This window comes from Taudactylus pleione, unplaced genomic scaffold, assembly GCF_031769625.1.
Source record: "Taudactylus pleione unplaced genomic scaffold, aTauple2 ptg000760l, whole genome shotgun sequence".
NCBI classification, from domain to species: domain Eukaryota; kingdom Metazoa; phylum Chordata; class Amphibia; order Anura; family Myobatrachidae; genus Taudactylus; species Taudactylus pleione.
Window position 1 is genome coordinate 711,047 of NW_028285162.1, and position 25,120 is coordinate 736,166.

At 42.6% G+C, this 25,120-nt stretch overlaps 1 protein-coding gene across 1 annotated transcript in view; it reads left to right on the top strand.

Annotated features, from left to right (window-relative positions):
* Nucleotides 1-25,120, top strand: part of SYNJ2 (synaptojanin 2) — a 215,307-nt gene that overhangs the window by 186,600 nt on the left and 3,587 nt on the right. Inside the window, exons 19-26 of the mRNA XM_088457429.1 lie at nucleotides 1,238-1,456; nucleotides 2,551-2,629; nucleotides 4,862-5,030; nucleotides 8,504-8,656; nucleotides 10,857-10,988; nucleotides 13,131-13,195; nucleotides 16,049-16,178; nucleotides 23,817-24,016. Coding sequence (XP_088313555.1) covers nucleotides 1,238-1,456; nucleotides 2,551-2,629; nucleotides 4,862-5,030; nucleotides 8,504-8,656; nucleotides 10,857-10,988; nucleotides 13,131-13,195; nucleotides 16,049-16,178; nucleotides 23,817-24,016 — 1,147 coding nt within the window. The remainder of the gene's footprint in view (nucleotides 1-1,237; nucleotides 1,457-2,550; nucleotides 2,630-4,861; nucleotides 5,031-8,503; nucleotides 8,657-10,856; nucleotides 10,989-13,130; nucleotides 13,196-16,048; nucleotides 16,179-23,816; nucleotides 24,017-25,120) is intronic.

A 25,120-nucleotide genomic window follows, 5' to 3' on the forward strand; every position in this document is an offset into this window, starting at 1 on the left:
GATGAAAGAAATGTAGAGATATTCAAGGCACATTTCACTGGTAACCATTATCACAGAGAGATAATATTGTAGACATTTTAGTATTCATTAAGTGTGTTACTTCCAGTCTGTATGCCCTCACTATGCATGTCACACCTTGTGTAACATTAGATTTGTGAGAGAGAATGAGTCATGTCTCCTGGGTGGGGCTGTCAGACCAAAGAAATTTTATTCATTTATGTGACAACCTATGACAAGGTGAGAATATGCTGGATGTCTTATTTTAATGCTCGTTGGTAGTATAGTCTTCTAATGTGCTCCCCCCATATGCCATCAATTTTAAAGTTTTTTTTTTTTCTTAATATGAGCCATATTTTTATTTACAGTTTAATGTATTTTACTTAATATAGTCATCTCTGTTTTATTTCAGTCTCTGCGTTACCTGCAGACTATATTATTTATCAGCTAAAACTATAAAATAAATAGGGGGCGTAACTAGGTATTTGAAGGCCCCATAGCAATAGTTTGCAAGGGCCCCTGTGTTCCACCTAATGGTGAAAATGTATATAACACATGTAACTTTGCCATAGAAGGTGGGCCCCATATCAGCTGCACCCCTTGCACCTATTGTAGTTATGCCCATGGCATACTTGCCGACTATCTGACTGTCTCCTCAGGGAGGAGGCAACCAGATCGGCATAGCAGGAGGAGCGGATCGGGGGCGTGACTGCGCGATCGCGGCCCACCCCCACCTCACATTGCTGAGATTACCGCCATTGTGCAGCCAGGGCCACGATGACTCATATCAGCGTGAATCACGTCATTGGCTCCCCCGAACCGCCCACTGACAAGGCGAAAGTGGGCGGCGGAGGGGAGCGGAGCGGACGCCAGCTGGAAGGGGGGTGCGGGCCAGCTGGGAGACTTGCTCAATCTTCTGGGGGGTCGGGAGCACCACCCGATTATTTGGAGGCTCCTGGCCATCCCGGGAGAGTAGCAAGTATGGCCCATGGGGGGGTATATTTACTAAGCAGTGGATTTTCAAAACCCTCGATTTTTGCAGATTTTGCCTACAAGATTTAAAAGGGCAATAATATTTCATGCAAAACAAGCCTGATTTTGCATTTAAAATTATTGCCATTTAAATATGGCAAGCAAAATTGGCAAAAACCGTGGGTTTTAAAAATCCACTGCTTAGTAAATATACCACATAGTTGTTATTAATTGAGACGTGTCTAATGCTCATCTGTCTATCTTACAGACCTGTTCTAGCAATTGTGGAAGTGGAAGTTCAGGAAGTTGATGTGACATCTAGAGAGAAAGTTTTTCAGGAAATCTCCTCATCCCAGGGCCCTCTAGACGCCACGGTGGAAGTGCACATCCTGTTCCCAACAGCTGAGGAGAAAGCAGAGTTCCCGGAAGACCTGAGTGCAGAGCTTCTGCAAACATTTCAGAATTACGGCACTGTTGTCCTTGTACGGTGAGCACAGCATGAACAATACACATCAAAGCCACTGAGTAGGAGGCACTTGAATTTGACAGATTCAACTACTTAATGGAGTGAAAGTAGCAAGCTACAAATTGGAGTGATACAATAATCATTAATACATTTAGCTCCTTAGTGACTCAGAGGAAAGAAAAAATGCTCATTTCCTTTTATCCGTCCTAAGACAGTTACAGTGTTTCTGTTTTTTACATTACCCAGTTATTTGAACATTGCATTCATTTTTAAATTCATATTCAGGCTATTTGTACATTTAGCATTTATCACTACCCTTAGTTTGCTATAATCTGTATGGAATAATACATCATTATATTTTGCAACTGTTGAAACATTTCATTCTCTATGTAAATGGAATTCTTGCTATCTTTGAGTTATGTGGACAAGACATCTACGGCCCGATTTCCTGTTCTGCTGATGCCAATTGACAATCAAAAACGCAGATCGGCGGACATTGATGATCGGGGAATCGGTGAAATTAAACATGTTATAAAATCCCAGACTCACCGATTCTGACCATTTTCGGGTTCCATTCGGGGAATCAAGATTTTCCAACATGTTGGATTTCTTTGTTCCCCCAACATTGGTGTCGGCGGAATGCGGAACCACCCCAGTACAGGCTAGATGTATTGGTCCATTAAATGGGAATTCATGCAGTTTACTGTTCCATTGTAACACAGAGCGTACAAAAGAACAAAATACCGCATGAACAACATTTATACAACACGGGCGTATTTTTAATGGGTGCAGGGTGTGCAGTGGGGGCCCACACCGCACACCCTGCACCCATGTATACTTATACTCACCTGTCCTTAGTCTCCAGACTGCTGCTCTGCAGCACTGGCTATTTTCCTGGTGACTCTCGCATGCGCAGTACTGCTGTGCAGTACTGCTGTCCCCGGGAAAACTGCACGGGTGCCATTTTCCCGAAGACCCGCGCATGTGAAGTAGATTCTAGCATTTTTTTGTCAGGTTTAGTTCTGATTTAATGATTACATCAATAAAGGCAACATGCAATTTTAGAAATGATGCTGTGATTACATACAGTGTGGTTTTTTTTTTTCTTTTTCTAGGTTAATTGGAGGGCAAATGATGGTCACGTTTGCAGACAGCAGGACGGCATTAAGTGTTCTCGAGCAAGATAGTTTGACGGTAAATTGAATTTAGATAATGTAGCATACATAAACCAGTTAATAGCATTCAAACTCATTAGAGGAACTGTACAAAGTATGAGCTGCTGAAATGCAATTATTCTGTGTCTTTCTGATTTACGATACCCACTGAATAAGTCAGAATAAATTGGAATGTATCATGGCTATTTTCTCTTGCTGCAGAATTATACAAGATGCGTGATTCCAGTTTATATTCAGTAATAATAAAGATTAGCCTATGCATTATTTTACTGCACATTTATGACACCTCATACTGTATAAGTAACTTCTGCTCTCTGCTACGGTCAAGTCAAATTATAATATATAGGGGCCTATTCATTAAACCTAAAAATTCTCTAGAGATAATTAGGTTTAGAACTCGCATGGAGTTCTACCTAATTATAGGTGGAATTCATCATTCCACCTCTCCATAAGTATCTATTCCGAAAAGCTGTCATTTTTACAATGACAGCTTTTCGGGAAATAGATACTTTTCCCTGCCTACACTACCTTATTGCATCTGGAAACAGTGCTGCGCATGTGCTGTTACATCTGTAAAACCAGTGCATGCGCAGCACTGCCTACAGATGCGTTAAGTTTGTGTACCCCCCACCTCCCTCCGCTCACCTCTCCCCCCCCCCGACTTACCTGTCCGCGCAGCAGCCTTCGGCTCCGTCCTGCATGGTCTTTCTTGTGCTCTGCTGGGGAGCACACATGTCCGACCAGCCTCCGGAGCCTGAGGACGGAGCAGAGCGGCAGAGGGACTCGTCGGGGGACCTGCACACGCGGATACAGGTAAGTCGATTCTGCTATTCGCCACCTCACAGTGGCGAATAGTAACTGCATCAAATTCCGAAAATTCAGAATTCAGAACATTTATAAATGTATATAAGTGTGTTTTTGTAACCACAAAGTTGAAAATGTCAGTTGTTCAAAATGAAAATTAATTTGTTTACATTTAAAAGTAATGTATCTACCTACCTACGCACGCAATCCAAAACCATGACACTAGTGAATAAATCTTAATCCATTCTTGAATGAAGTGCACCAATCCTCCAATCTATGAGAGGGGCAGCCAGTTGTAGATGAAAATGATCTAAAAAAAACTAAAACAAAAAAAAAAAAAAACAGGCGCCTCCTTGTACAATGTTACCAAAAGAACACCAACGTGAACAGAATATATATTAAAGTGATATCCAGTTGGCCCCATATCAATAATAAATTATATAGAGCTTATCTAAATCAGATTTTTTTTTTTTAGGGATTACACGTTCTTCCCACTTCCTTCAGAAATACCTTCAATGCTCAGAAGAAAAGATGGGAAGGAAACTTCAGCGCACAACATATTACATGCATTTAATAAAATTCTCATGCCAATTAAAAACATACCATGTATAAAAAAAACAATAAGCCTTATCTGATAAGATACCAAACGTTGAACAACAGGAACTGTTTTCTTCAGTCTAAACCAAAAAAAGACATGATAATAAACAGAAATTTGACAGGCCCAAACAGCGCCCCCTGACCTGTGGTGCCCTGTGCGATGGCACCGGCCACACTACCCTAGCTACGGCCCTGACGTCTCTCCCATCCACTGCAGAAGCCGGATGATGGCAGCCAGGTCGTGTGACTGGTTGCCCAAGCACATTATTTGTGTCTTTTTCAGCATAAAATGCTTCATAGTCGCAATCCAATGTGATTAAGACGCACCAGGAGACTGCACTGATCAATTTGATATGCGACACTTGCATATTTTCGTGTGTCTGAGTGTGTAAATAAAGCTCAATGAAACTTGGCATGGAAAAAAAACATTGCCGTTGCCTCATAACACTTCATATACAGATTCAGACTAAATCACATATTAAGTGAATCAGTGCAGTCTCCTGGTGCGTCATAGTCGTAGCACATTGCAACTAAGATTCATCTTCAGTCGAAAAGACGCAAACTTGAGCAACAGTGTGAGGACACCTCTGTATATAAAAATATGGCATACATTCAATACACATTGGTGTAAAGACTTTTTAAAAATGCTTTTTTTTCTTGTCATAACGGTTATCCCACCAGGCTAAAAAAAAAGAAAAATGGTATAGCAATCATGTAATTACATAATCATGCAGACTTAATATGATCCACATTTTTTAAAATATTTTATTTTTTTCAGCACTGAGAGATAATCGATGTTACCTTTGAATTACTTTTTAGCTTTCTTTTTCTTTTTTTTTTCCTGTGTTAGGTGAAAGGAAAAACAGTAAAAATAAGACCAAAGACGAAAGATTGGCTGAAGGGTCTACAGGAAGAAATTGCACGTAATAGAGACAGTATAGCACTCCTGTCACCAAATGCAAACTCCTGTCTTCTGGAGGAGAATTTTGACTTTTCCAGTCTGGACTATGAGTCAGAAGGTTGGTAAAAGATACAACATTATAATATGAATGTTGTAACGTATAATGTTCTCTGTACCACGTCTTGGAACAGGTGGGTAAACACGGTCTTTATTTTTCTGGATATTTACCTTGGAAATTGATAGGGCTCACAAGAAACAGAATTATATAAATACACAGGGTAGTGTAAGTAAAATTTCAGCATCCCCACTGTGGTGAATATATTAAATATATTGATTTTATTACATCATTTTGACCAACTCACAATTGATTAATTCTGAAATTCGTTTGAAACATAATGCTTGAATAGCTTTAATGTATAAGATAGAAGTATCTCATCACATCTGTGTGTCACAAGAATGTAGTTGTTGTAGGAAAAAGGTCTTAAAAATTTATATATACAATTGAATGATGTATGAACTATATAAATGGTAAATAAGCTCTAATAACTAATAAATGAAAGTATTATTATAGTGGGTACTAACATTTTATAAAATAATACTTGATAGTTGAAATACTGTAGGACTTATTTCTTATATAGCGCAACATATTCTGTAGCGCTTCACAATTGGAAACATTTATAGAACAAAACTGGGTAATAACAGACATAGAGGTAGGTAGGCCCTGCTCGCAAGCTTACAATCTATAGGGAAATAGGCATTAATACACAAGGATTGGTGCTACATATTGCATATTGGTCCAGCCAGATTGCAGAGGTTCTTGGTGGGCTGTATGATCCAGTCACACAGGAATGTTGGCCAAAGGTCAGGAGGATGTGAAGGAAAGAAATTGTGTGACTGTGAGAGGGGATGTAATTAGATATGGAAGCTATGAAGGTTATGTGGGTGGTTCTGGAATCTGATAAGTTTGTCTGAAGAGGTGAGTTTTCAGGGAACGCTTGAAGGTTTGCAGACTGTCTTAATGTGCGTGGTAGGGCATTCCACAGAGTGGGTGTAGCCCGTAAAAAGTCCTGTAACTGTGAATGAGAGAAGCAGATCTTGTGCTGAGTGGAGAGGTCGGTTTGGGATATATTTTGAGACTAGTGAAGAGATGTATGTTGGTGTGGTTTGGTTAATAGCTTTATGTATTTGAAAGTATTTTGTATTGAATAAGGTAGAAAACTGGTAACCAATGGAGGGACTGACAGAGCAGAGCAGCAGACGAACGTTTGGCGAGGAAGATCAGTCTCGCAGCTGCATCCATAATGAATTGTAGTGGCGAGAGCCTGTTTTTTGGGAAGACCAGAAAGGAGACTATTGCAATAGTCAATGCAGGAAATAATGAGTGCATGGATTAGAGTTTTTGCAGTGTCTTGTGTAAGATATGGTCGAATTTTGGATATGTTTTGTAAATGTATGTAACAGGATTTTTGAGACAGACTGAATGTGGGGAACAAAGGACAGATCAGAGTCAAGGATGACACCTAGGGAGCGGGCTTGTACGGTGGATTGTCGAGTTATCAACAGTGATAGAGAGATCAGGTTGGTAAATACTATTGACCAGTGGAAATATAATTAATTATGTTTTGGATATATTAAGTTTGAGGTGGCAAGATGACATTCATGAAATGGCGGAAAGACATTCAGTGAAACGGACCAATACAGATGGTGACAAATCTGGGGAGGATAGGTAGATTTGAGTATCCTCCGCGTACAGATGATACTGAAATTAAAAAAAGCTGATTACTTTGCCAAGAGAGGTGTGGTATAGATGGGGAAAAGCAGAGGACCTAACACTGAGCCTTGCGGTACTCCAACTGATCGAGGTAGCAAAGAGGAGGCAGAATCAGAAGTGAAAGAGCGATTAGATAGGTAGGATGAGAACCAAGGGCTGTATCCTTAAGACCTTGGGATTGTAGTGTTTGTATTAGAAGAGAGTGGTCAACAGTGTCAAAAGCAGCAGAGAGATCTAGAAGTGTAAGAAGCGAGTAATTGCCTTTAGCCTCAGATAATTCACTACCTTAGTCAGTGCTGTCTCTGTTGAGTGTTGGGAACGAAAGCCAGACTGAAGTGGGTCCAATAAGTTGTGAGAGTTAAGAAAGTGTGTGAGGCGGGTGTAGACAAGTCTCTCAAGTAACTTGGAACAGCATGAGTGATAGAGTCAGAATTTTATTTTTCCAGAATGGGAGTAATCACTGCATGCTTGAACAGTGATGGAAAGATACCAGTAGAGAGAGAGAGATTTCAGATTTTAGTTAAGGTTGGGATGAGCACAGGAGACATAGCTTTACTGTTTTGTGAGAGCATAGGATCAAGAGGAGAGGTAGGAGGATGAGAGGAGTGTAGATACTTCATCTTCATTTGTCGGGTCAAATTAAGAGAATGTGGCAGACGGTTCAGGTAGGGAATTGAGCAGGTCACTGGCTGAGGAAGAGCATACCATTTCATTTCAAATCTTATCAATCTTGTCCTTGAAATAAGAAGCAAGATCTTGTGCATGGATAGTAGCAGGTGGGTTGGGTGAGGGAAGGGTAAGAAATGATTTAAATGTATTAAAAAGTTTCTGGGGATTAGAGGCTTAAACAGAGATGAGAGTTTGGAAATATGTTTGTTTGGCGGTGTCCAGAGCATTACGGTAAGAGTGGTAGATAGTCTTATGTGAGGAAGTCACTTGACACCACTGACATTCTACTCTATGTGAGAGTTTTTGTAGTTCTTGTTAGAATCCAATGGTTGACGTCTAAGTGTACATGAATTGTGATGGGTAGCTTGAGCTACTTCATAAAGGGTTTTTTGTAGATCCTGGTTCAGGTATGATACAGCAGTTTCAGGAGAAGTGAATGTAGAAAGTAATGAGAGTAGTTGTCGTACAGGGTATGCAGTCGGGAAGCCGGCGGACCTAATCCCGACAGCCGGCTTCCCAACTGCTTAATCCCGGCGAGGGTTATCTGTTATTCTACTGACGCCAGGAGACCGGCGCCGGCATCCCGATCGAAGGGATGCCGGGCGCCGAGTGCGGATAGCCGTGGGGCGGGGAGGGTTAGATTTAGGGTTCCCGGGGGGGGACTTAAGGTTAGGCACCCCCTCAGGAGGTTAGGGTTAGGCTAGGGGGAGGGAGGGTTAGGGTTAGGCACCCCCGGGGGAAGGTTAGGGTTAGGCACCCCCCGGGGACTTAGGTTTAGGCGGCGGGGAAAGGGGGGTTAGGTTTAGGCACTTAGAAGGGGGATTAGGGTTAGGCACCGGGGGGGAGGTTAGGGTTAGGCAACCTAAAGGAGGGTTAGGGGGTAGAGTTAGGTTAGTAAGTACTTACCTTCTAGACGATCGGGATTTCCTTCCATGTCGGGCTGGCGTTGCCGGGATTTGAGCCTTGCGGCCGGCGGTGTATCATACCAAATCCATACTGTGGTGCTAGATATGAGGTTCTAAGTAGTATAGTAGTCCACCCTTTTAAACTTTATACTTCCTTATCACCTTTACTGAGCCACAGTCCTTAGTTCTCCTAAATTTCATTTGACTGGCTGGGAGATTCCTCACATTTATTGACTTCCTTTGCAGGTGATATATTGGACGATGACTCAGATTATGTGATGCCTCCTCATCTGATGTCTGACAGGTCAGCAGCTGGCGATGATATGTCTTATGGGAATGAACAGATGCCAGCTAAACAAGCTTCCAGTGCTGCTCCAAAGAAACCACACTCATTTAAAGGTAATAGTAAAATCAGCTACAGGAATTTTATCCTTTAATGTTTTTGTCCTAAAGATGTGTCCTCATACATCTAGCCTCAATACGCCACGCAGCGCGACTTGTGAGTGAGCCGCCAGGTTTCTTGCAACTCTGCTATTGTTGGGCATCTTTTTTTGCTGAAAATGTTTCCAAGTCGCAATGCGATGCAACTAGGACGCACCAGCAGACTGTACTGAATAATTGTTATGCAACAATTGTCTACCTATATGAAGCACAATGTAACTTGGAATGAAAGAAAAAAGCTGTGACCGTTATATTGTAGCACTTCGTATACAGATTCATATTCTCAGTCACGCACAGATATGCAAGTGTCACTTTCCAAATTAATCAGCAGAGTCTGCTAGTACATTCTACATTGCGACTTAGACACGTTGTCAGCAAGAAAAGACGCCCGGCGCTAGCAGAGTCTTGCTGGACCTGGTGCGCCGAGAGAGGCTTTTTAGCGTGACTACAGCAAAGATGTGTAAGGACATATCTGTAAGTGACATTTAAGTCAAACAATTAGTGAAATACTGAGTGTTGGAGCAAGGGGTGGAGCATAGTAATTCACCACGCACCTTGTCCTGCATCAGTATATTGATAACCACAAGTACAGTATGATAGCAGGGAGGAAAGTTATGTTGCGCTACTGGCAGGAAAAGTGCTGGCTGCTCCTTTGCTGATCCTCTCCCATACATTCTGCTATCATCGCTGTTCTCCTGCATGCGCTTATGCAGGAGGAAGCACATAGTGATTATGTGATTTACTTATGAATCACTGTATCTCCTTTTCTTGTAAGCATAATGAGGAGTACACCAGTGGCTGTGAGGTCAGTGTATGGGGGAAGGGAGAGAAAATTGTAAAAGGTAGGGAGGATTTATATGCTAAGTGCTAATAAGTAGGGTTTGGGGCTTAGTTCACCAGCATAATGTTTCTTACCAGTACCTCTTACTGTCTCTGGTATCTCCTTAAATGCTTAAGGAGGAGGTCAAAATGTGTTGCTCTAAAATTACCATGCGCCCGATACTTTTGTAATTGTATTGAGGAGCACAGAACATTCTGGAAATAGGGTTGGGAAATGATGACATTCTGTCGTGTATTGGCTAGAGATGCACAAACTTTTCAACCCAGTTCAAACCAGCCTAGTTCGACATTTGCAAACTTTTGGTCTCTGAAAATGATCATCACCCTGGTGTTTTTTTTCCTGCAAATTGCTGACCTGTTAACTCGACTTTATTGTTAAAAGATGTTAAAATAAACTATACAAAGTTGCCATTTCTGTCCGTGCAGCTTTTTCAACTTTTCTGTAATGTGAACACCGGACATGAGTGTTCTAATTTCAAATTTGAATGCTCTGTTCACATGAAAAACCCTTAAAAATACTATATATATATAATTTTTTTTTTATTATTTTTTTTTTCGCTATTTAACCCTGAACAAATTTATTGCTAATGTCCTTTGTTTATAACCAGTTTTTTTATAACCGTTTTTGAAACGATTTTGAGCATTTCTAGTGTTTACTTCAGACTCTTGCATAAGCTTTGGGCCTATGCAAGTCTGAAGCAATCCTGGAACCTGAGATACCCCTGTTTCAAATAAAAGTGCTTCCATCTTTCTAAGTACGAATATGGGGAAGACGTAGGGACTTAAAGGAGGGTATCCTATTACCCACGGTAATTTGCTGCACAGAAAAAAATGGATTTTATTGTGATAAAAGCACGATGGTCATTACTGGGTAATCAAAATTACTGTTTCTTGCCCAAAAGCCACAGACCTATGTACTTTTACGGCATTGATGGCCTAAAAAACCTTACTTGGGCAGGTAAAACAAAACCCCCATTGGTTAGCCCTGTCGGAAGTAATTAGTCGCGGCTAAAAATACACCCCACCCTCACCCACACACAAACACACATACTACCCCACCCCATGCTTCCTGCTTGTCTCACTCTCTGCTGAAGAGTTTCCGGACCGGTGGTGAAGGAAGTTGTTTTACATGCCCCACCTCTCAGCAGACGACAAGTGAGACTTGTCGTCCACGGTTTTAGTGTATATGCGGACAACTCGACGTCTGCAGAGGAGGGGTTAATAGAAAGTTATTCTAGCTGATTGACAGCAAGCTATAAAAAGCAGATAGTGCAGGGTACAAGTAGCTGTATTATATAAATCTTTTGTTTTTTTATAGATGACACAGACTTGCTGGTTCTAAAGAAGGAGCTTGAGAATGTTGGTGAGGTACGCTCCCGATCACCAAGTAGATCACTATCTGTTCCCAACCGACCTCGAACACGTCCACCTCAGAGACCACCACCTCCAAGTAAGGAACTATACTGTATGTCTGTTACATGGTAATGTATTATTATTATAGCATCCTCAATAAAAATAAGTTCCTAAAGATTTAAATGTGGGGGAGATACTGAGGGACAGGTGAATTTTTTTAATATATGTTTTTATTGATTCTGAAGCACATTAAACAATATAAGAAACATTTTGCAATGTTGTATAAGAATAAAGAAACATAACTAAGTTACAATAGTGATAAACAAGTAAGAATTAAGAAGGTCCTGTGCATACTAAGGGGCCCCCACCATTTGGTATAGGGGAATTGTTATTTACAAGTTATTTACAAGTAGTAGTTTACCGCCTCATAAACTGACTCGGTGCTGTGACAAACCCTATACTGAACCACATGAGGTACCAGAAGGGATGTCCTTAAAAGACCTCTTACCACATGCTCATGTTCTAGGGCAACACGGTACGCAATTCTATATGTGTGTTGCGTGTCAGTATTGTCTTAACTATTCACACTATTAGGCACTTGTTTCCACTTTTTGTATTTTCATAAACATTGAGGACTATACAACAAAGGTCAAGCGGCCACCTTCAGATCTGGGAATATAGTGGATCATCCATACGAGAGACTGATTTTTTTGAACAACTACCTTCACCTTGGTTAGCACTGTGATCAGTACCCGGATTTCAGTGTGTGTATATATATATATATATATAATATGTGTGCGTGCTGAAACCAAACTTCTGCTTTAAATGTATAGATATATTCAAATAAACCAACTTTATCAAAGTATTTTGGAGTCAATAAGTAAAATTATTTGCTGATACACCAAGATACTCCTTTTTTTTGTAGCACTCCTTGTATTCAAACACAACAAAGTTCATCTGTCAAATCAAAAGTTTGTGTTATTTTTATAAAAGACATATTACCCTTAAAGCTTTCCACTGGGCAAATTACATTCGTACCAAATAACAAACATACAGATGTGTCCACAAACATCTGTTGACCATGCACTACAGGTCTCGTTACACATAACGCGTGAGCGCCGTGTGACCCTGTAGCACTAAGCAGCTTTTCATGCAACTTTTTCCCTTTAAAATGTGTTTTATTTGTAAATCGATGTGGATACACAAGCCGCTTCTGCTGATTAATACGATATGTGGCATTCCTATATTCTGTGTGCGACTGCGGTTATATCTTCATGTGAAATGGTACGTTACATTGTCAGTGGCTGTAACACTAACGTAACATTTCACATGCAGATACACTCGCAGTCGCACACAGAATATAGGCATACCGCATATTTTAATCAGCAAAAGCTGTTTCCTATTCGTATCACTTTGCAAATAAGACACATTTTAAGGGAAAAAGTCACGCAAAGACACTCAGCACTTCCAAGTTTATTTAACCTGCAAGGAGGCTAGATGTATGTGGACACATCTGTATAAGCATATCACCAAATCCTCCGGTTTTCCACATAACGGATCCCACAGTCATGCTGCACTGCTGGCCTGCAATCTATAGCTTACCACCGAGGCTGTCCCTGCGTGTCCGGCATGCTGACAAGCTGCACTGTGTTTTAACCATAAGGTCCAAGGTAGCGACACAAGGCTACATTTAGTAATGCTGGCCATACACGGGATGATTTTTAACACGATTTTGGCATTTTCTATAGGTTGGACAGACCAATCGTTTGCAAATAGTTGTATTTTGAGTCTTCTGCGACCCTGATGCGCGTCCCCGCCATCGTCTAGTTGGATCGCAGATCAGATGGTTTTGCAGAGAGATCTCAACTGATCGTGTATGATGTGATACACTTCTATGCATTTTATCCTATGATCTTAACGATCAATCGCACACCATTTGACCACATCTTATGAAGAATTTCAAGGGAAGAATTTCAAGGGAACTCGTACAACTGATCTTACCAACTTTGAATCTCACCGTGTATGTCTATATCCAGCTAAGGACGCACCCAATGCCATAGCTTTTTTTTTACTGATTTATTAAAGTATTTCCATTTGTTTATGACAACCACTGTAAGGGAATATTGAACGGTGCAGAGTTGGAGATTTATCCAAAATAATCAAGTTAGGAACAGCAAATATATTTGCTTGTTATTGTATCTGTTATGATTGATTGGCTTTTTTTTATTTTTTTTTACAGAAAACAACATTCCAGCATCTGTTCAGCAAGCAGTTACACTTCTTCCTGGTGCACCTCAGCATCCTGTAAGTCTGAGCTATAAGAGGCAGTAATCTAATGCTGGGTATACACAAACGGCCGTCCCGCCGACCTATCTGACAATTGGTAAGTGCATATACACTTACCAATCGTCTGCCCGATGTGTTGGGCCTGACGTCACAACTGAGCGGGCATTTAACTGCCGCTCGCTGTCACTCACTGTCGGGTCCCTGCAGCATATGTATGGGCGATCGCCAGGTCGCTCGTACACACCAGCTGATGCACCGATATATATCTGCAGATCTATCAGCCATCTGCTGTCATTTACAGACATATCGAGTATACACACCCGCCAACAATCTTGCGATATATCGACCGTTCCAATAAATGGTCCATATATTGCCCAGTAGATACCCAGCTTGAGACTTAATTTAATCCTTCATCCAATGTGAACTACAACAATAGCATTCAAAATATATAAAGAGTATTTTTTAAAGTACAAAAATTCAAGCCTGAATCTATTGTGCTGTTTTGTGATGTAATTCTCCTATTTTTACACACATGTGCCATGGATGGTGCATTATTACATACAAGTGATGAAGTGCCCATCCAGATATAGGTGTAGAAATCTTTCAATTGACATTTGCATAGCATGTCATTAAAATCTACAGCATTTCAGTGGCACTAAAAATGTAGTTTGGATGGAATTAATGTAGAAAATGAAAGCATCTGGTCTGGGCTTAGATGGCTCAAACAGACTTAGGGGCCTATTCATTGAAGTTCAGAACTCGCTATGAGGGATACTTTAGTATCCAACTCGCAGTGGTGGAAGCCTGACACCGAAGCAATTCATCAATGCTCCGATGAGGGTCCAACTGCTCCAAAAACCAGTTGTCCCCGTGGAAAGTGTCGCAGCTACTTCTGTAGATGCGTTACTTACCTGCTCCCCGTCGTCCTGACAAAGCATGCGCAAAGCCGCCAGAAAGGAGTGAGGAGGTGGCGGAGGGATCCACTCGGAACCCTCTTCGCATCCCCGGAACTCCTTCCCATAGGAAGGAGCGGAGCAACGAGAGCAAGTGCCATCTGAAGATGGTGCTTGTCCTCGGCAGCAAACTCTGAAAACTTTCAGTTTTCGGAGTTTGCTGAATACAGGGAGGGGGGGTCCTATCGGATCCCTAATGATGAATGGCCCAGCAATTTAAAAATGCTGTAACTAGCGTTTCCGCATGGTTACCGGGCCATTTATCGGTTGATGAATAGGCCCATAGTCTCTCCCCTTACCACTTGTTCACCAGTACATCCTAAGTAAAGTTCTGTACATTTTGTACTTTGTAACCAGTGATGTATGGCTCTCATATCTGTGAAACAGAAAAGTTGTACACCTATGCTGTGTGACATGAGTTTTTCCAGCCGATAAATGTAGTAATTGGCTTGTAGCTCTGGTTTAAAGCTACCCACTTGCACTGATATGAATGAAATTTTCCAAAAACAGTTCATAATAAGTGAGCTTATGACTTTATAGCAAACACTATTACTTTCAAGTATTGGGCGATCAAAATTCAGCACAAGAATCAGTGGATGCCAGAAAAATCAAGTCCTTTTGCAGGGAGAAAATGGATGTGCTGACAGGGGTGTAACTAGACTTAGGGGGGCCCCATAGAAAAATCTCACGCCCCCCCCCTCTTCCCCTGCGCACCCTCTCCGCACTCCTTCCTGACCTTCCGCGACTTACCTTTGCTCCGTGGTCACGTCCTTCAGCAGTGAACTACGCAGGGCAGGGACATATTTTCTCCTGGTCGGCTCCATCTCTCCTCATTGACTGATGTTTGGAGGAGCCATGCTGAGCCTGCTGGGACATCCCAGGATCACGGCAATGCCTGCTCCCAGTATCAGTCAGTGAGGAGAAACGGAGCCGACCAGGAGGGCAGATGTGCCGGACCTGCGCAGCGTAAGACACTGTTGAAGAAGGACACAAACATGGCTGACCTGGCACCCGTAGGTGCAGGGGCAGGGCCGGAACCTGGAGGCGGCCTGGGTCCCATAGGAGCCTCACCCCCTGCACGTACGGTAGTTACGCCAGTGGATGTGCACCCTAATGCAAAGCTAAGGACCGCCCTGTAAATGCACCTTTCAGTCCATTTTTATCATTTCATTAATTTTGTTTTGCATAATTAACTAATTTTTTTACATGCTCGCACCACGTGTCCTGGATGCACGCACCCTGATGCTTAATCTCACACTCTAGTCGCGCCACACATGTATCCAGATTGTGTTTGTACAGAGTCGCAGTTGCTATTTCAGACGCACACACGGAGATGTGGATTGAAAATGTATTGGGCAGTGACTGGTATTTCAGTGTGTAAAGATGCTGAAAATGGGTGTCTCAGTCCTTGCACATTCGGAGACACACTTGTATACCAGGGGAAGGGCTGTTGTTAGCAATAGGATATAGTCACAGACGCGACTACGGCAAAAGACACTAAGGGGCAGATGTACTAAGCTCTGGAAAGTGATAAATTGGAGAGTAATAAACTTCTGACCAATTAGCTCCCTAGTGTAATTTTTCAATCACAGCCTGTAACATGACAGTTAGGAGCTGAATGGCTGGTAGTTTATAACTCTTAATTTTATCACTTTCCAGAGCTTAGTACATTTCCCCCTAAATCAGCTGCAGCAGCAGCGTGCCACTCAGAATCTACCCAACCATCTTCTATGGCAGTTCCTGGCATCTTCTCCTGTAAGATCAGGTGCCAACATACAAAAGTAGGTGAATGACCTCCTTTGTTGTCCTGGAGACACTTTGCAGCTGTCACGTTAAATTGAATTCCAGCTTTGCATCCTTTATCATTGGCTGTCGTCTTTTATGCAAGTTGTAAAATGTTTATCTTATATATTTATAGCCAAAAGACAAAACTGGGATAAGTAAACCTTACAATGTGAAACAGATTAAAACCACTACTGCACAGGAAGCAGAAGAAGCTATTAAGTGGTTAATGGATTCCAAAAAAGGCGAGACTTTATTTAACATTAGTAAGTATATCAGCACTCATACCTACAGTGACTGTACGAATAAGAGTGATCCAGGTCACACTGCAACAATCCTAATTATTTAATCTGAATTAAGCATAACATATGTGTAAAAAGATAAAAATAAAAACACATTGGGCAATTAATTTGATTTAAAAAAATAATAATAATGTACATAGCGTCCAGACTTGTTTTTTTTTTCCTATTCATTTTTTTGCTTTAGAATTCTAAGTTCAACAACCATTAAAAAGTTGTACTCACAACACACATTAAGACATTTCTTAAGAAAAAAAACAAACCTGTATCCTACGATAGCAAGGCAATGTGCCCCATGTTAAACCTTTTCATACATTTGTGGCCAGACTCTACTGAGATGCGTGGAAGATATAGCTGGGAATAGGCAGGTTTGTCTGACGCACAAAAATATATATATAATCACATATACAGTTCAGGTGCACATATAATAGAGTTTCTTAAATAATATACTGATAAATTGATAAGCTGCTCCTAAACGTGATATATCTGCAATATACACCTTGGGTTCAAGATAAAAAAGCCTGGATTAGATATCAGTTGGTATTAAATGTTATATGCCTTGATTGGCCAGCAATATTATTTATATCAATTAACTTAACCAGACAAAAGAGCGCTTGACATAAAAAATAACAATTTAATATATATTTAAATAACGGAAATGCAGATGAAATAAGTAAATAAAAATAATACACATACATAAAATACTAGCTGGTACGAAGTATTAATAATATCTCATATCTGTACATAGGAGATCCACCTCTGCAGAAGGTGTCTCCTGTAACAATATGTAGTATGTAACCATCAATTACTTTGGTTTCATGAAAAATAGTCTCTGTCATCCGGGTAAAAAATAATAGTAGCGCTGATAGTGACAAGGCTTGTAGTACAAATACCTCAGGGTGTTTTATATGGTATTTGTTACTAAGTATCTTCACATCAAATTTCCGGCAATCAAATTGTAGCAGGTAATCAATTGACCTGTTAGAATATTGTGTGACGCTGGTTCAGTGATAGACACTTCCACCCCGGTGGTTTGTAACACCGTCAGTGCTCGAAGTGGGAATTTAGAGGTGGAAGTATGCAGATTTAAATCCAGACCCCCCCCCAACTCTCACTCCAGTGGCTGTCCTGCACTGGATGACACCAGGTGCGGTCACCACAGAATAGTGAGTGCGGCTACCCTTTTAGCCCCTGTTTTCATCTCAGCCACTGCACCTTTTTCACTTACTACACTTGTACCTGCCTGCTTCCCCTTCTCTCACCCCCTGTCCCTTTCTCTAAATGGCTCCCCCTCTCTCAACCCCTCTACTCCACTAACTGCCTATTCATCTCTCTCACCCCTGCCCCTCTCATTAACATATTCCCTCCTACACCCTCCCCTCTTACCTCTAGCTACACTGCAGCTGGAACGGAGCTGGGGCCTGGAGCATTGGGTCCCTGCTGAAATGCAGTTTAATGTCCACACCGGCTGCCAGCCAATCCCGGCTCGCGGACCAGCTCACCGGCCGGATCTGTGAGCCAATGAGAAGCTGCCACTTGGCAGCTTCTCATTGGGTAGCGCTCTGTGAGCCATGATTGGCTGGCTGTCAGTGCCGCTGCTTACTAGTGCAGCACAGCTGTTACCCGAGGCTCCTGGCTCCATGCCAGAGCCGTCGCCGATAGAGAGATGTGTCCCCAGCGGAACACATCTCCACATTTTGCTGTTCCAGCGCTGGGATCCCATACTAGATCCCAGTGCTGGTACAGCTTTTGCGGCAAAAACGAAGTGGCGGTGGGAAGTGGCGGTATGTCATACCGCCGTATACCGCTCCACTTCGACCACTGAACACCGTCCAAAACACATGAGTTTGAGACTGGCTCTCATATGATAGTCAGAAATGGTAACTGCAAACCGCCAGCCGGCTGTTGCGGAGAGTGTCACAACCCGTCTGCTGAGATATATATAATATATAATGATATGTATCTAATGGAAAAAAAAACTAAAAATCATGCGTTTGCCCCTGAGTTGGGTACGTGATCCCGCAGCTGACAATGCTGGGGGTCAGAATCCCAACAGCGTAATCCTGACTATGGAAATTCCAACGCATGCAGGTAGCAACCTAACCCTGCCCCTAACCCATGTTTCCCACAGCCTAACCCTTCCCTACCGCAACCTAATCCTATCCCTCCTCCTGGCAGTGTAACCCAAACCCTCCCCCTAGTGCCTAAGCCCTAACCCTAAACCTACCTCTAATAGCCACTGTCGGGATAACGGCACCGGGATTCTGACCGCAGTCATTGTGTGCCCCGGGATGCGGACTATATCCCGTTTAGGCACCTTAAATGTAAATACAGTAATTTTTTAAATGAAAAATTATTATTATTACTTTTTTTTTTAAGTGGCCTCAAATTAACGTAAAATTACGTCTTTTAATAATTTTTTTCTAATAAAAAATGGAGAAATCAGTCATTTGACACCATTTAAAAACAGTAATTTCCTTATGCCCACTAACAGCCTTTTGCTAACTAAGTTGTCACTTTTTGGGGGGTTTCCCACTTTTTCATGCCCTTCTCCCAAGTCGCATGCTATAGAAAATTTGCACGCCCTCCCCGCAAGTAGCGCGAGTTGGCATTTCCAATTTTATTAAGCGTTTCTCGGGAGAGAGCATTCATGCAAAATGTGCGAGCTTCATAAAACAAACTCGCACTTGTAAACCCGCACCTAATTGGAATGGCCCCTTAGTTTGCTGCTGAGAAACAATAAGGGGGTTCATGATGCTGGTGGGGAAGTTTATTTCCTGCCCAGATCACAAGTCACAACCAGTACCTGCTTCACTGAAGGTACCTTAGCATTTGCTACTTTAAATGTGATCAGGCTATGTTAGGTGACCGCCTAGGAGTTAATTTTGATGAGCTGGGTGAGAGAGCAATCGGCACCCCCAATATCTTAATTTTAGTGATAGCTGGCAACACTGAAGCTGTAGCACTGTGGCTAGCCACTCCACATTAAAAGCTAGGGGATATTATTCAAGGGAAGCTACATATGAATGTGGAGGGATTAGTTTGCATATAAGGGTCACCTGCAGGTGACTTAGGGCACATAATAGGCATGTGGAAGGGTCTGACGGCACATAAGGGTCATCTGGATGTGACTTAGGGCACATAACGGGCATGTGAAAGGGTTTGATGGCACATAAGTGTCATCTGGAGGTGTTTAGAGAACATAAAGGGCATGTGAAGGGGTATGAATGCATAAAAGTGGCATATAGGGAGGTCTGATGGGCTTGGGGCATGTGGAGAGCTAAATTCTGATGGGACCCAGAAAATTATTAACAAGTAAGATATTCTCTTCAGGAAACTGTTGAGGGCCATATACAAAGTATTTTGTTGCTAGTTATGGCTAGTAATGATGAAAACCGATACCGTGGACCTGATTCAGCAGTGGATGCATTTAAAACATCGAACACAAGTGCCTGATGTTTTAAATCTGCACGTGCGCCCGAGACGTACTGGGCACGCCTCCAGATGGTAACCATATAAGGTGGGCGCATATCAAAATTGCTTGAAGATCCGTGTAGAGATAGGCATTCCTCAGTGTGACTGGGGGTGGTTTTCGCCAGTGGGCAAGTCAGGACCCTGCACTGGCATGATGACCACGTACCATCGGACATTCTGATCAACCGATGGCCATGTACTCGGACATTCTGAGCAACCATAGGGTTGCTGTAATGTCCGATGGTGCGGCCAATGTCTTTTTATTGTGTGATCACCCCTCCGTGGCGCTGTGACACCAAGCCTGTACTCCCAGCGGGGCTCCAAGGGGGACTAGCTAGCAGGCTCCCCAGACTGCAGCCCGGAATCCAGGGGACAGGTAAGGCGGAACCCCGTTCGCGGGGACCCGCGGCTTAGTGTAGTGTAGTTATCTGACTCTGACATCATCTGAGAAAGCAGAAGTCTTAGATCTCTCTCACTCTGACTCCGTCTGAGGAGAAGAGGAGCCACCCTCTAAACTAAATATTCCTGCTCTTTTGAGAGCGGTAAAATCTATTTTACAAATAGAAGAGGATGAACCTGCTCCTAAGAAAAAGAATGCACCAGAATTTCCTCAATCATATCCACTATCTGATCACATGAGTGAAGCATGGAATATGCCTGGTGAAAGGTTTCAAATTCCAAAGTGATTCATTTCTTTTTACCCGCTTCCAGTTGCTGATTGCACTAAATGGGAAGTTCCCCCAGCGGTGGATTCTCATGTAACACGTCTGGTTAAAAATGGCACAATACCCATTCATACTGCAACCTCCTTAAAGGAGACTACAGACAGATGTATAGAAGCTTGTCATAAATCCATTAACTCTCTTACAGGAGTTGTTACTCGTCCTGCTAGGGCTATGGCCTGGGTGGCGAAAGCAATTGTGAGTTGGGCAGAGGCCCTAGAAGAGACATTTCCCCCTGATGCTTCAAGGGAACAACTATCCTTCATATCTCACATTAGGAATGCAGCCTCCTACCTAGGAGAAACAGCTCTCCTGGTCTACAGGATATCCGCCATTGCAGTAGTGGCCCGCCGTATTGTTTGGCTCCGTTCCTGGAAAGCAGATTCGGACCCAAAGCGGGCTCTGGAGTCTCTACCTTATTCGGGAAACATCTTATTTGTTCCAGAATTAGATAAAATTGTGACTAATTTGGCGGCTTCCAAGACTGCATTCCTGCCCTCTACATATAATGCTAAACCTAGGACGTCATCCTTTCAAGGCAAGGCCAAGGGTCAGTCCTTCCAACGGCAACAAACATCGGCCAAGGCCTCCAAACCTAGGGCCAAACAAGCCTGGGCTACTAGACGTCTACCTGCCAAGTCTAAAGTCAAGCCCGCAGCCTGACGGGGTCTGTCCCTGGGGGCTCCCAGAGTGGGAGGCCGACTTTTTCCATTCACCCAGGTTTGGCATCAGACCACGTCAGATGCTTTGGTAAGAGAAGTGGTCTCCCACGAATACGCCCTCTCCTTCCTGAGGCGACCCCCACAACTGTTCTTTTGCATTGGGCCTCCAACGGACTCGACCAATTTCAGGCTCTGCCATTTGACCTCTCAACGGCCCCTCGAGTCTTTACCAAGATCATGGCAGTAATGGTGGCCTCTCTTCGTCATCAAGGGATCACACTGCACCCATATCTGGTCGGTATTTCGACGCCTATCTTAAGTCCCTTGTCTCATAACTGCAACCCGTGTGGCTTACGGGTGGGAAAAGCAGCATCAATGAGGATACAATAAATTTGGGAAGTCCTTCCCTTGGACATGGGGTGGAACCTGCAGAGGCATGATTATTTTTTAATTGACAGAGACCATATATATTAATATATATTACTTTTTATTTGATTGTGACCCCATATATCATTTATACATTGAAAGGGATACAGATTTTAATTATACTTTCAAAAAGATAGTGAGCTTTTTTTTTTACACTCTGTTTGCAAATGCTGCAAACAACAATAGATATTACATTTCTTGTACTAAATGAACACATACCTACTCTCATGGAAGTTGCAAGAGACTCCCGATTTTTTGGGTAGTCTCCGGGACCCCTGCAGAGTGTGTGGATCTAGGATCACAACCTTCCTAGTGAGGCTCAGCTGTGCTTGTTTAATGAATTTTAAAATTTTAAGCAAGTTAACATTTTATTGTGGCTCCTAGTGTGGCCCTTCGGCCAAAAAGGGTGTGAACCATTGGTATATTTCTTTTTCAGTAGTTTAAAATAGTTTGAAGTAGTATCCAAATCCAATATAGGGGCCTGATCCAAGGTTTACGTAAATCTCCGCACTGTGCACGCGCAGATCTGGTCCTGCATTTGGAGGGGAGCCTGAACTAACTGTTATAAAAAGGAGTAAGGGGTCTATGTCCTAAACATTAGAGAGAGATAAAGTGGACGAAGCTAACGTACCAACCAATCGGCTCCAAACTGCCAATAATATGAGTTAGGAGCTGATTGGTTGGTACTTTATCTCTGTCCACTTTATCTCTCTCCAAGGCTTAATACATAGACCCATAAATCCCAAACAGTAGCTCATGTAAACTGTGAGAGGCTTGTTGATATTGTTCTACCTAATCCTAATTAAAATTCTTAAAAAGGGAACTTGGCTCAGTTTTAGAATAATCTGCCTAATAGAAAATGACCATGTGACAAGTAGGGGAATATTTACTAGTGCAGGTTTATACAGTAGAAGTGGAGGTGCTACCAAGTAAAAACTGATGTCAGCAAATAATACTATTTTATCTTTAGTTTAAAGGCCATTTATCATATATACTTTACTGAACAAATTTACATGCACACAAACACACCATCAACATATACCAGCAACCTTATTAGTTGTTTGTGGCTACTTACTCTGACCTCCTTAACAGGAGTGGTGCTGGCTGGCTGGCTGGCTGGCTTTCAGTTTGTCCAAGTCTTGTGGTAGCGTTACATCTGACAGTGAATGACTGTCTCGTTGTGTGCTGATTCTGCTGATGACCTGGCTGCTCAGTTATAAACATAGTTCTGTGAACTTGTGAACCAATCACAAGCCAGTGGAGGCTCCAGAGGTGGGGCTGCAACGCAGTACAAAATTCAAATATAGGGAGCCACACCAACTGCCCTTCCAAACACTGCAAAACATCGCCGCCCAGGACTCACTGGCAGTTGGTGTGGCCCCCCTATTTGAATTTTATGCGCTGCAGCTCCACCTCTGGAGCCACCACTGGTCATAATCAATACATGCTTCCAAAGCCGTCCCTAACCAGTTTGATGCCCTAGGAAAGATTTTGGGTGGTGCCTCCTAGCACTGTTGCTAGTTCCACCTCTGACCTAGCACCCCTCTCTCAGCACAGCACCCATCAACTAGCAGTACAGATCACAGCAGCAGCCAGCAACATCCATCACCCCTCACCCATTGCATTCCTCATCCACAGAGCTGTAACTAGACATTTTGGTGCCGTGTACCAGCAAGAGCATTGGCGGCCCCTCCCCCCTGTGTGGCTCCCTGCTGACAGGTGCAGCCTGCTGGACTCCGCAAAGCTCCATGGGAGGTGGAGCTGTTGCAGCTGGGCATGCCCAGCAGCCCTCCTCCAGTGACGATTTTTGTTACTGCCCGCTGCCCTCACCGTCTCTGCTCCCTTGTGCTGCTGCCGGCTGTATGAGCTGCAGCCCGATCAGAGCTGAGCTGAGAGCTCCAATCGTGATAGAACAGCAAAAGCAGAGGCGCCATCCGCCTGTCCCAGCCCCGCCATTGCCCGAAGTCAAGCTGAGCTGGCCCTAGCTCGGAATGCATGCTCCTAGGAATTTGCCTAGTTTGCCTATGCATAGGTCCGGCTCTGCCTCCACATGATGGATGAGCTACTGTAATTAGTTGAAGATTCTGGGTCAGTCTGCGCGATCTGATTCTCTGTGTTTTAATATACAATGCAGGGATACACTGATAGTGCTTGGCCTTAATCAGTAGAGGTCATTTACAAGTAATTTCTCAAATTGGTAAATTAATAATGTACTCATTTCTCCTAGACTGATACATGCTTGTAATGTGATTTTGTAAAGCATGCTTTTTATTAATTTCATGTAAATATGTTGTAAGGCAAGTTTTTTATTTGTATTTCAGATAAACAAGATGAGGATGTAAAATTTGGTCTCCATCGCAATCAAAGTTTTCTAATAGCAGAACCAAATTCTGTGCCCCCAAAAGTACCATATGCACACTCACTAGAGACAGAAGCTGTGCTGGTACCACAGCGAGCTCCTCCAAAGGTGCCATGTACTAGACCTGCTCCTCCCCTTAAAGCCGGAGTCAAATCTGAGCCTGTAAGTCGGACTATCAGTGTTTGTATCATTCTAGACTTTATTCAGGAAAAAAATATTTACACATTTTATATTTAATAATTGTATGGATATGATTTTCCAAATGAACACGGGCAGTTCCATTACCAAGTATATATTTGTTTAAAAACAATTATGTGGTTACTCTTTGCAAGCTTTTTATTTTTCATACTATATTTGCTAGTATGTGACACTGTTTATTATGTAAGTGTAAGTATGCAGAGAAATAAGTCTATCCCAGTGTTGGCTAACCTTGACACTCCAGCTGTTGTGGAACTATATATCCCAGCATGCCCTGCCACAGTTTTAGCATGCCCTAATAGCAAAACTGTAGCAGTGCATGCTGGGTTATGTAGTTCCATAACAGCTGGAGTGTCAAGGTAAGCCAACACTGGTCTATCCAGAAAGATATGTTTATATACATTACTGACTATTTCTAGAAAACTAAAATGGAAAATGTCAATATTTTATTAAAAAAAAAACCCTACATTGTAAATAAAAATCAAGAACTCATCATGCCCGTGTTGTACAACCCTGCTGAGATAACATTGTGGTTTCATAGTAAGAGTTTCTCATTCTAGGCTGAAATGCCACCTCTCTCCCAGTTTATACATCATGTAGCCAAAGGGGAGTGTGAGCTAGACACAGCAGGGGCTCCTCTGGTAGGGTTTGGCAGCACTATTCTGATGACATCCTGCTGTCATTATAGTTACAGTTACTACACTTACAGATGTGTCCTTATACATCTTTGCTGCAGTTGCACTAAAAAACCCTTCTCAGTGCGCCAGGTCCTGTGAGATTGTTCTAGCACCAGGTGTATTTTCTTATGGGTCTTTTTGCCCAAAAATTAATCTAAGTTGCGATGTGATGTGACTAGTACACACCAGCAGCCTGTGCTAATTAATCTGATATGCGGCACTTGTATATCTGTGTGTTACTGAGTCTCTGAATCTGTATACGAAGTGCTACAAAGTAGTGGCCGCAGCTTTTTTCATTCCAAGTTCCGTTGTGCTTCATATACAGACTCAGGTGCACACAGATATATAAGTGTCACATATCAAATTAATCCGCACAGTCTGCTGGTGTGTC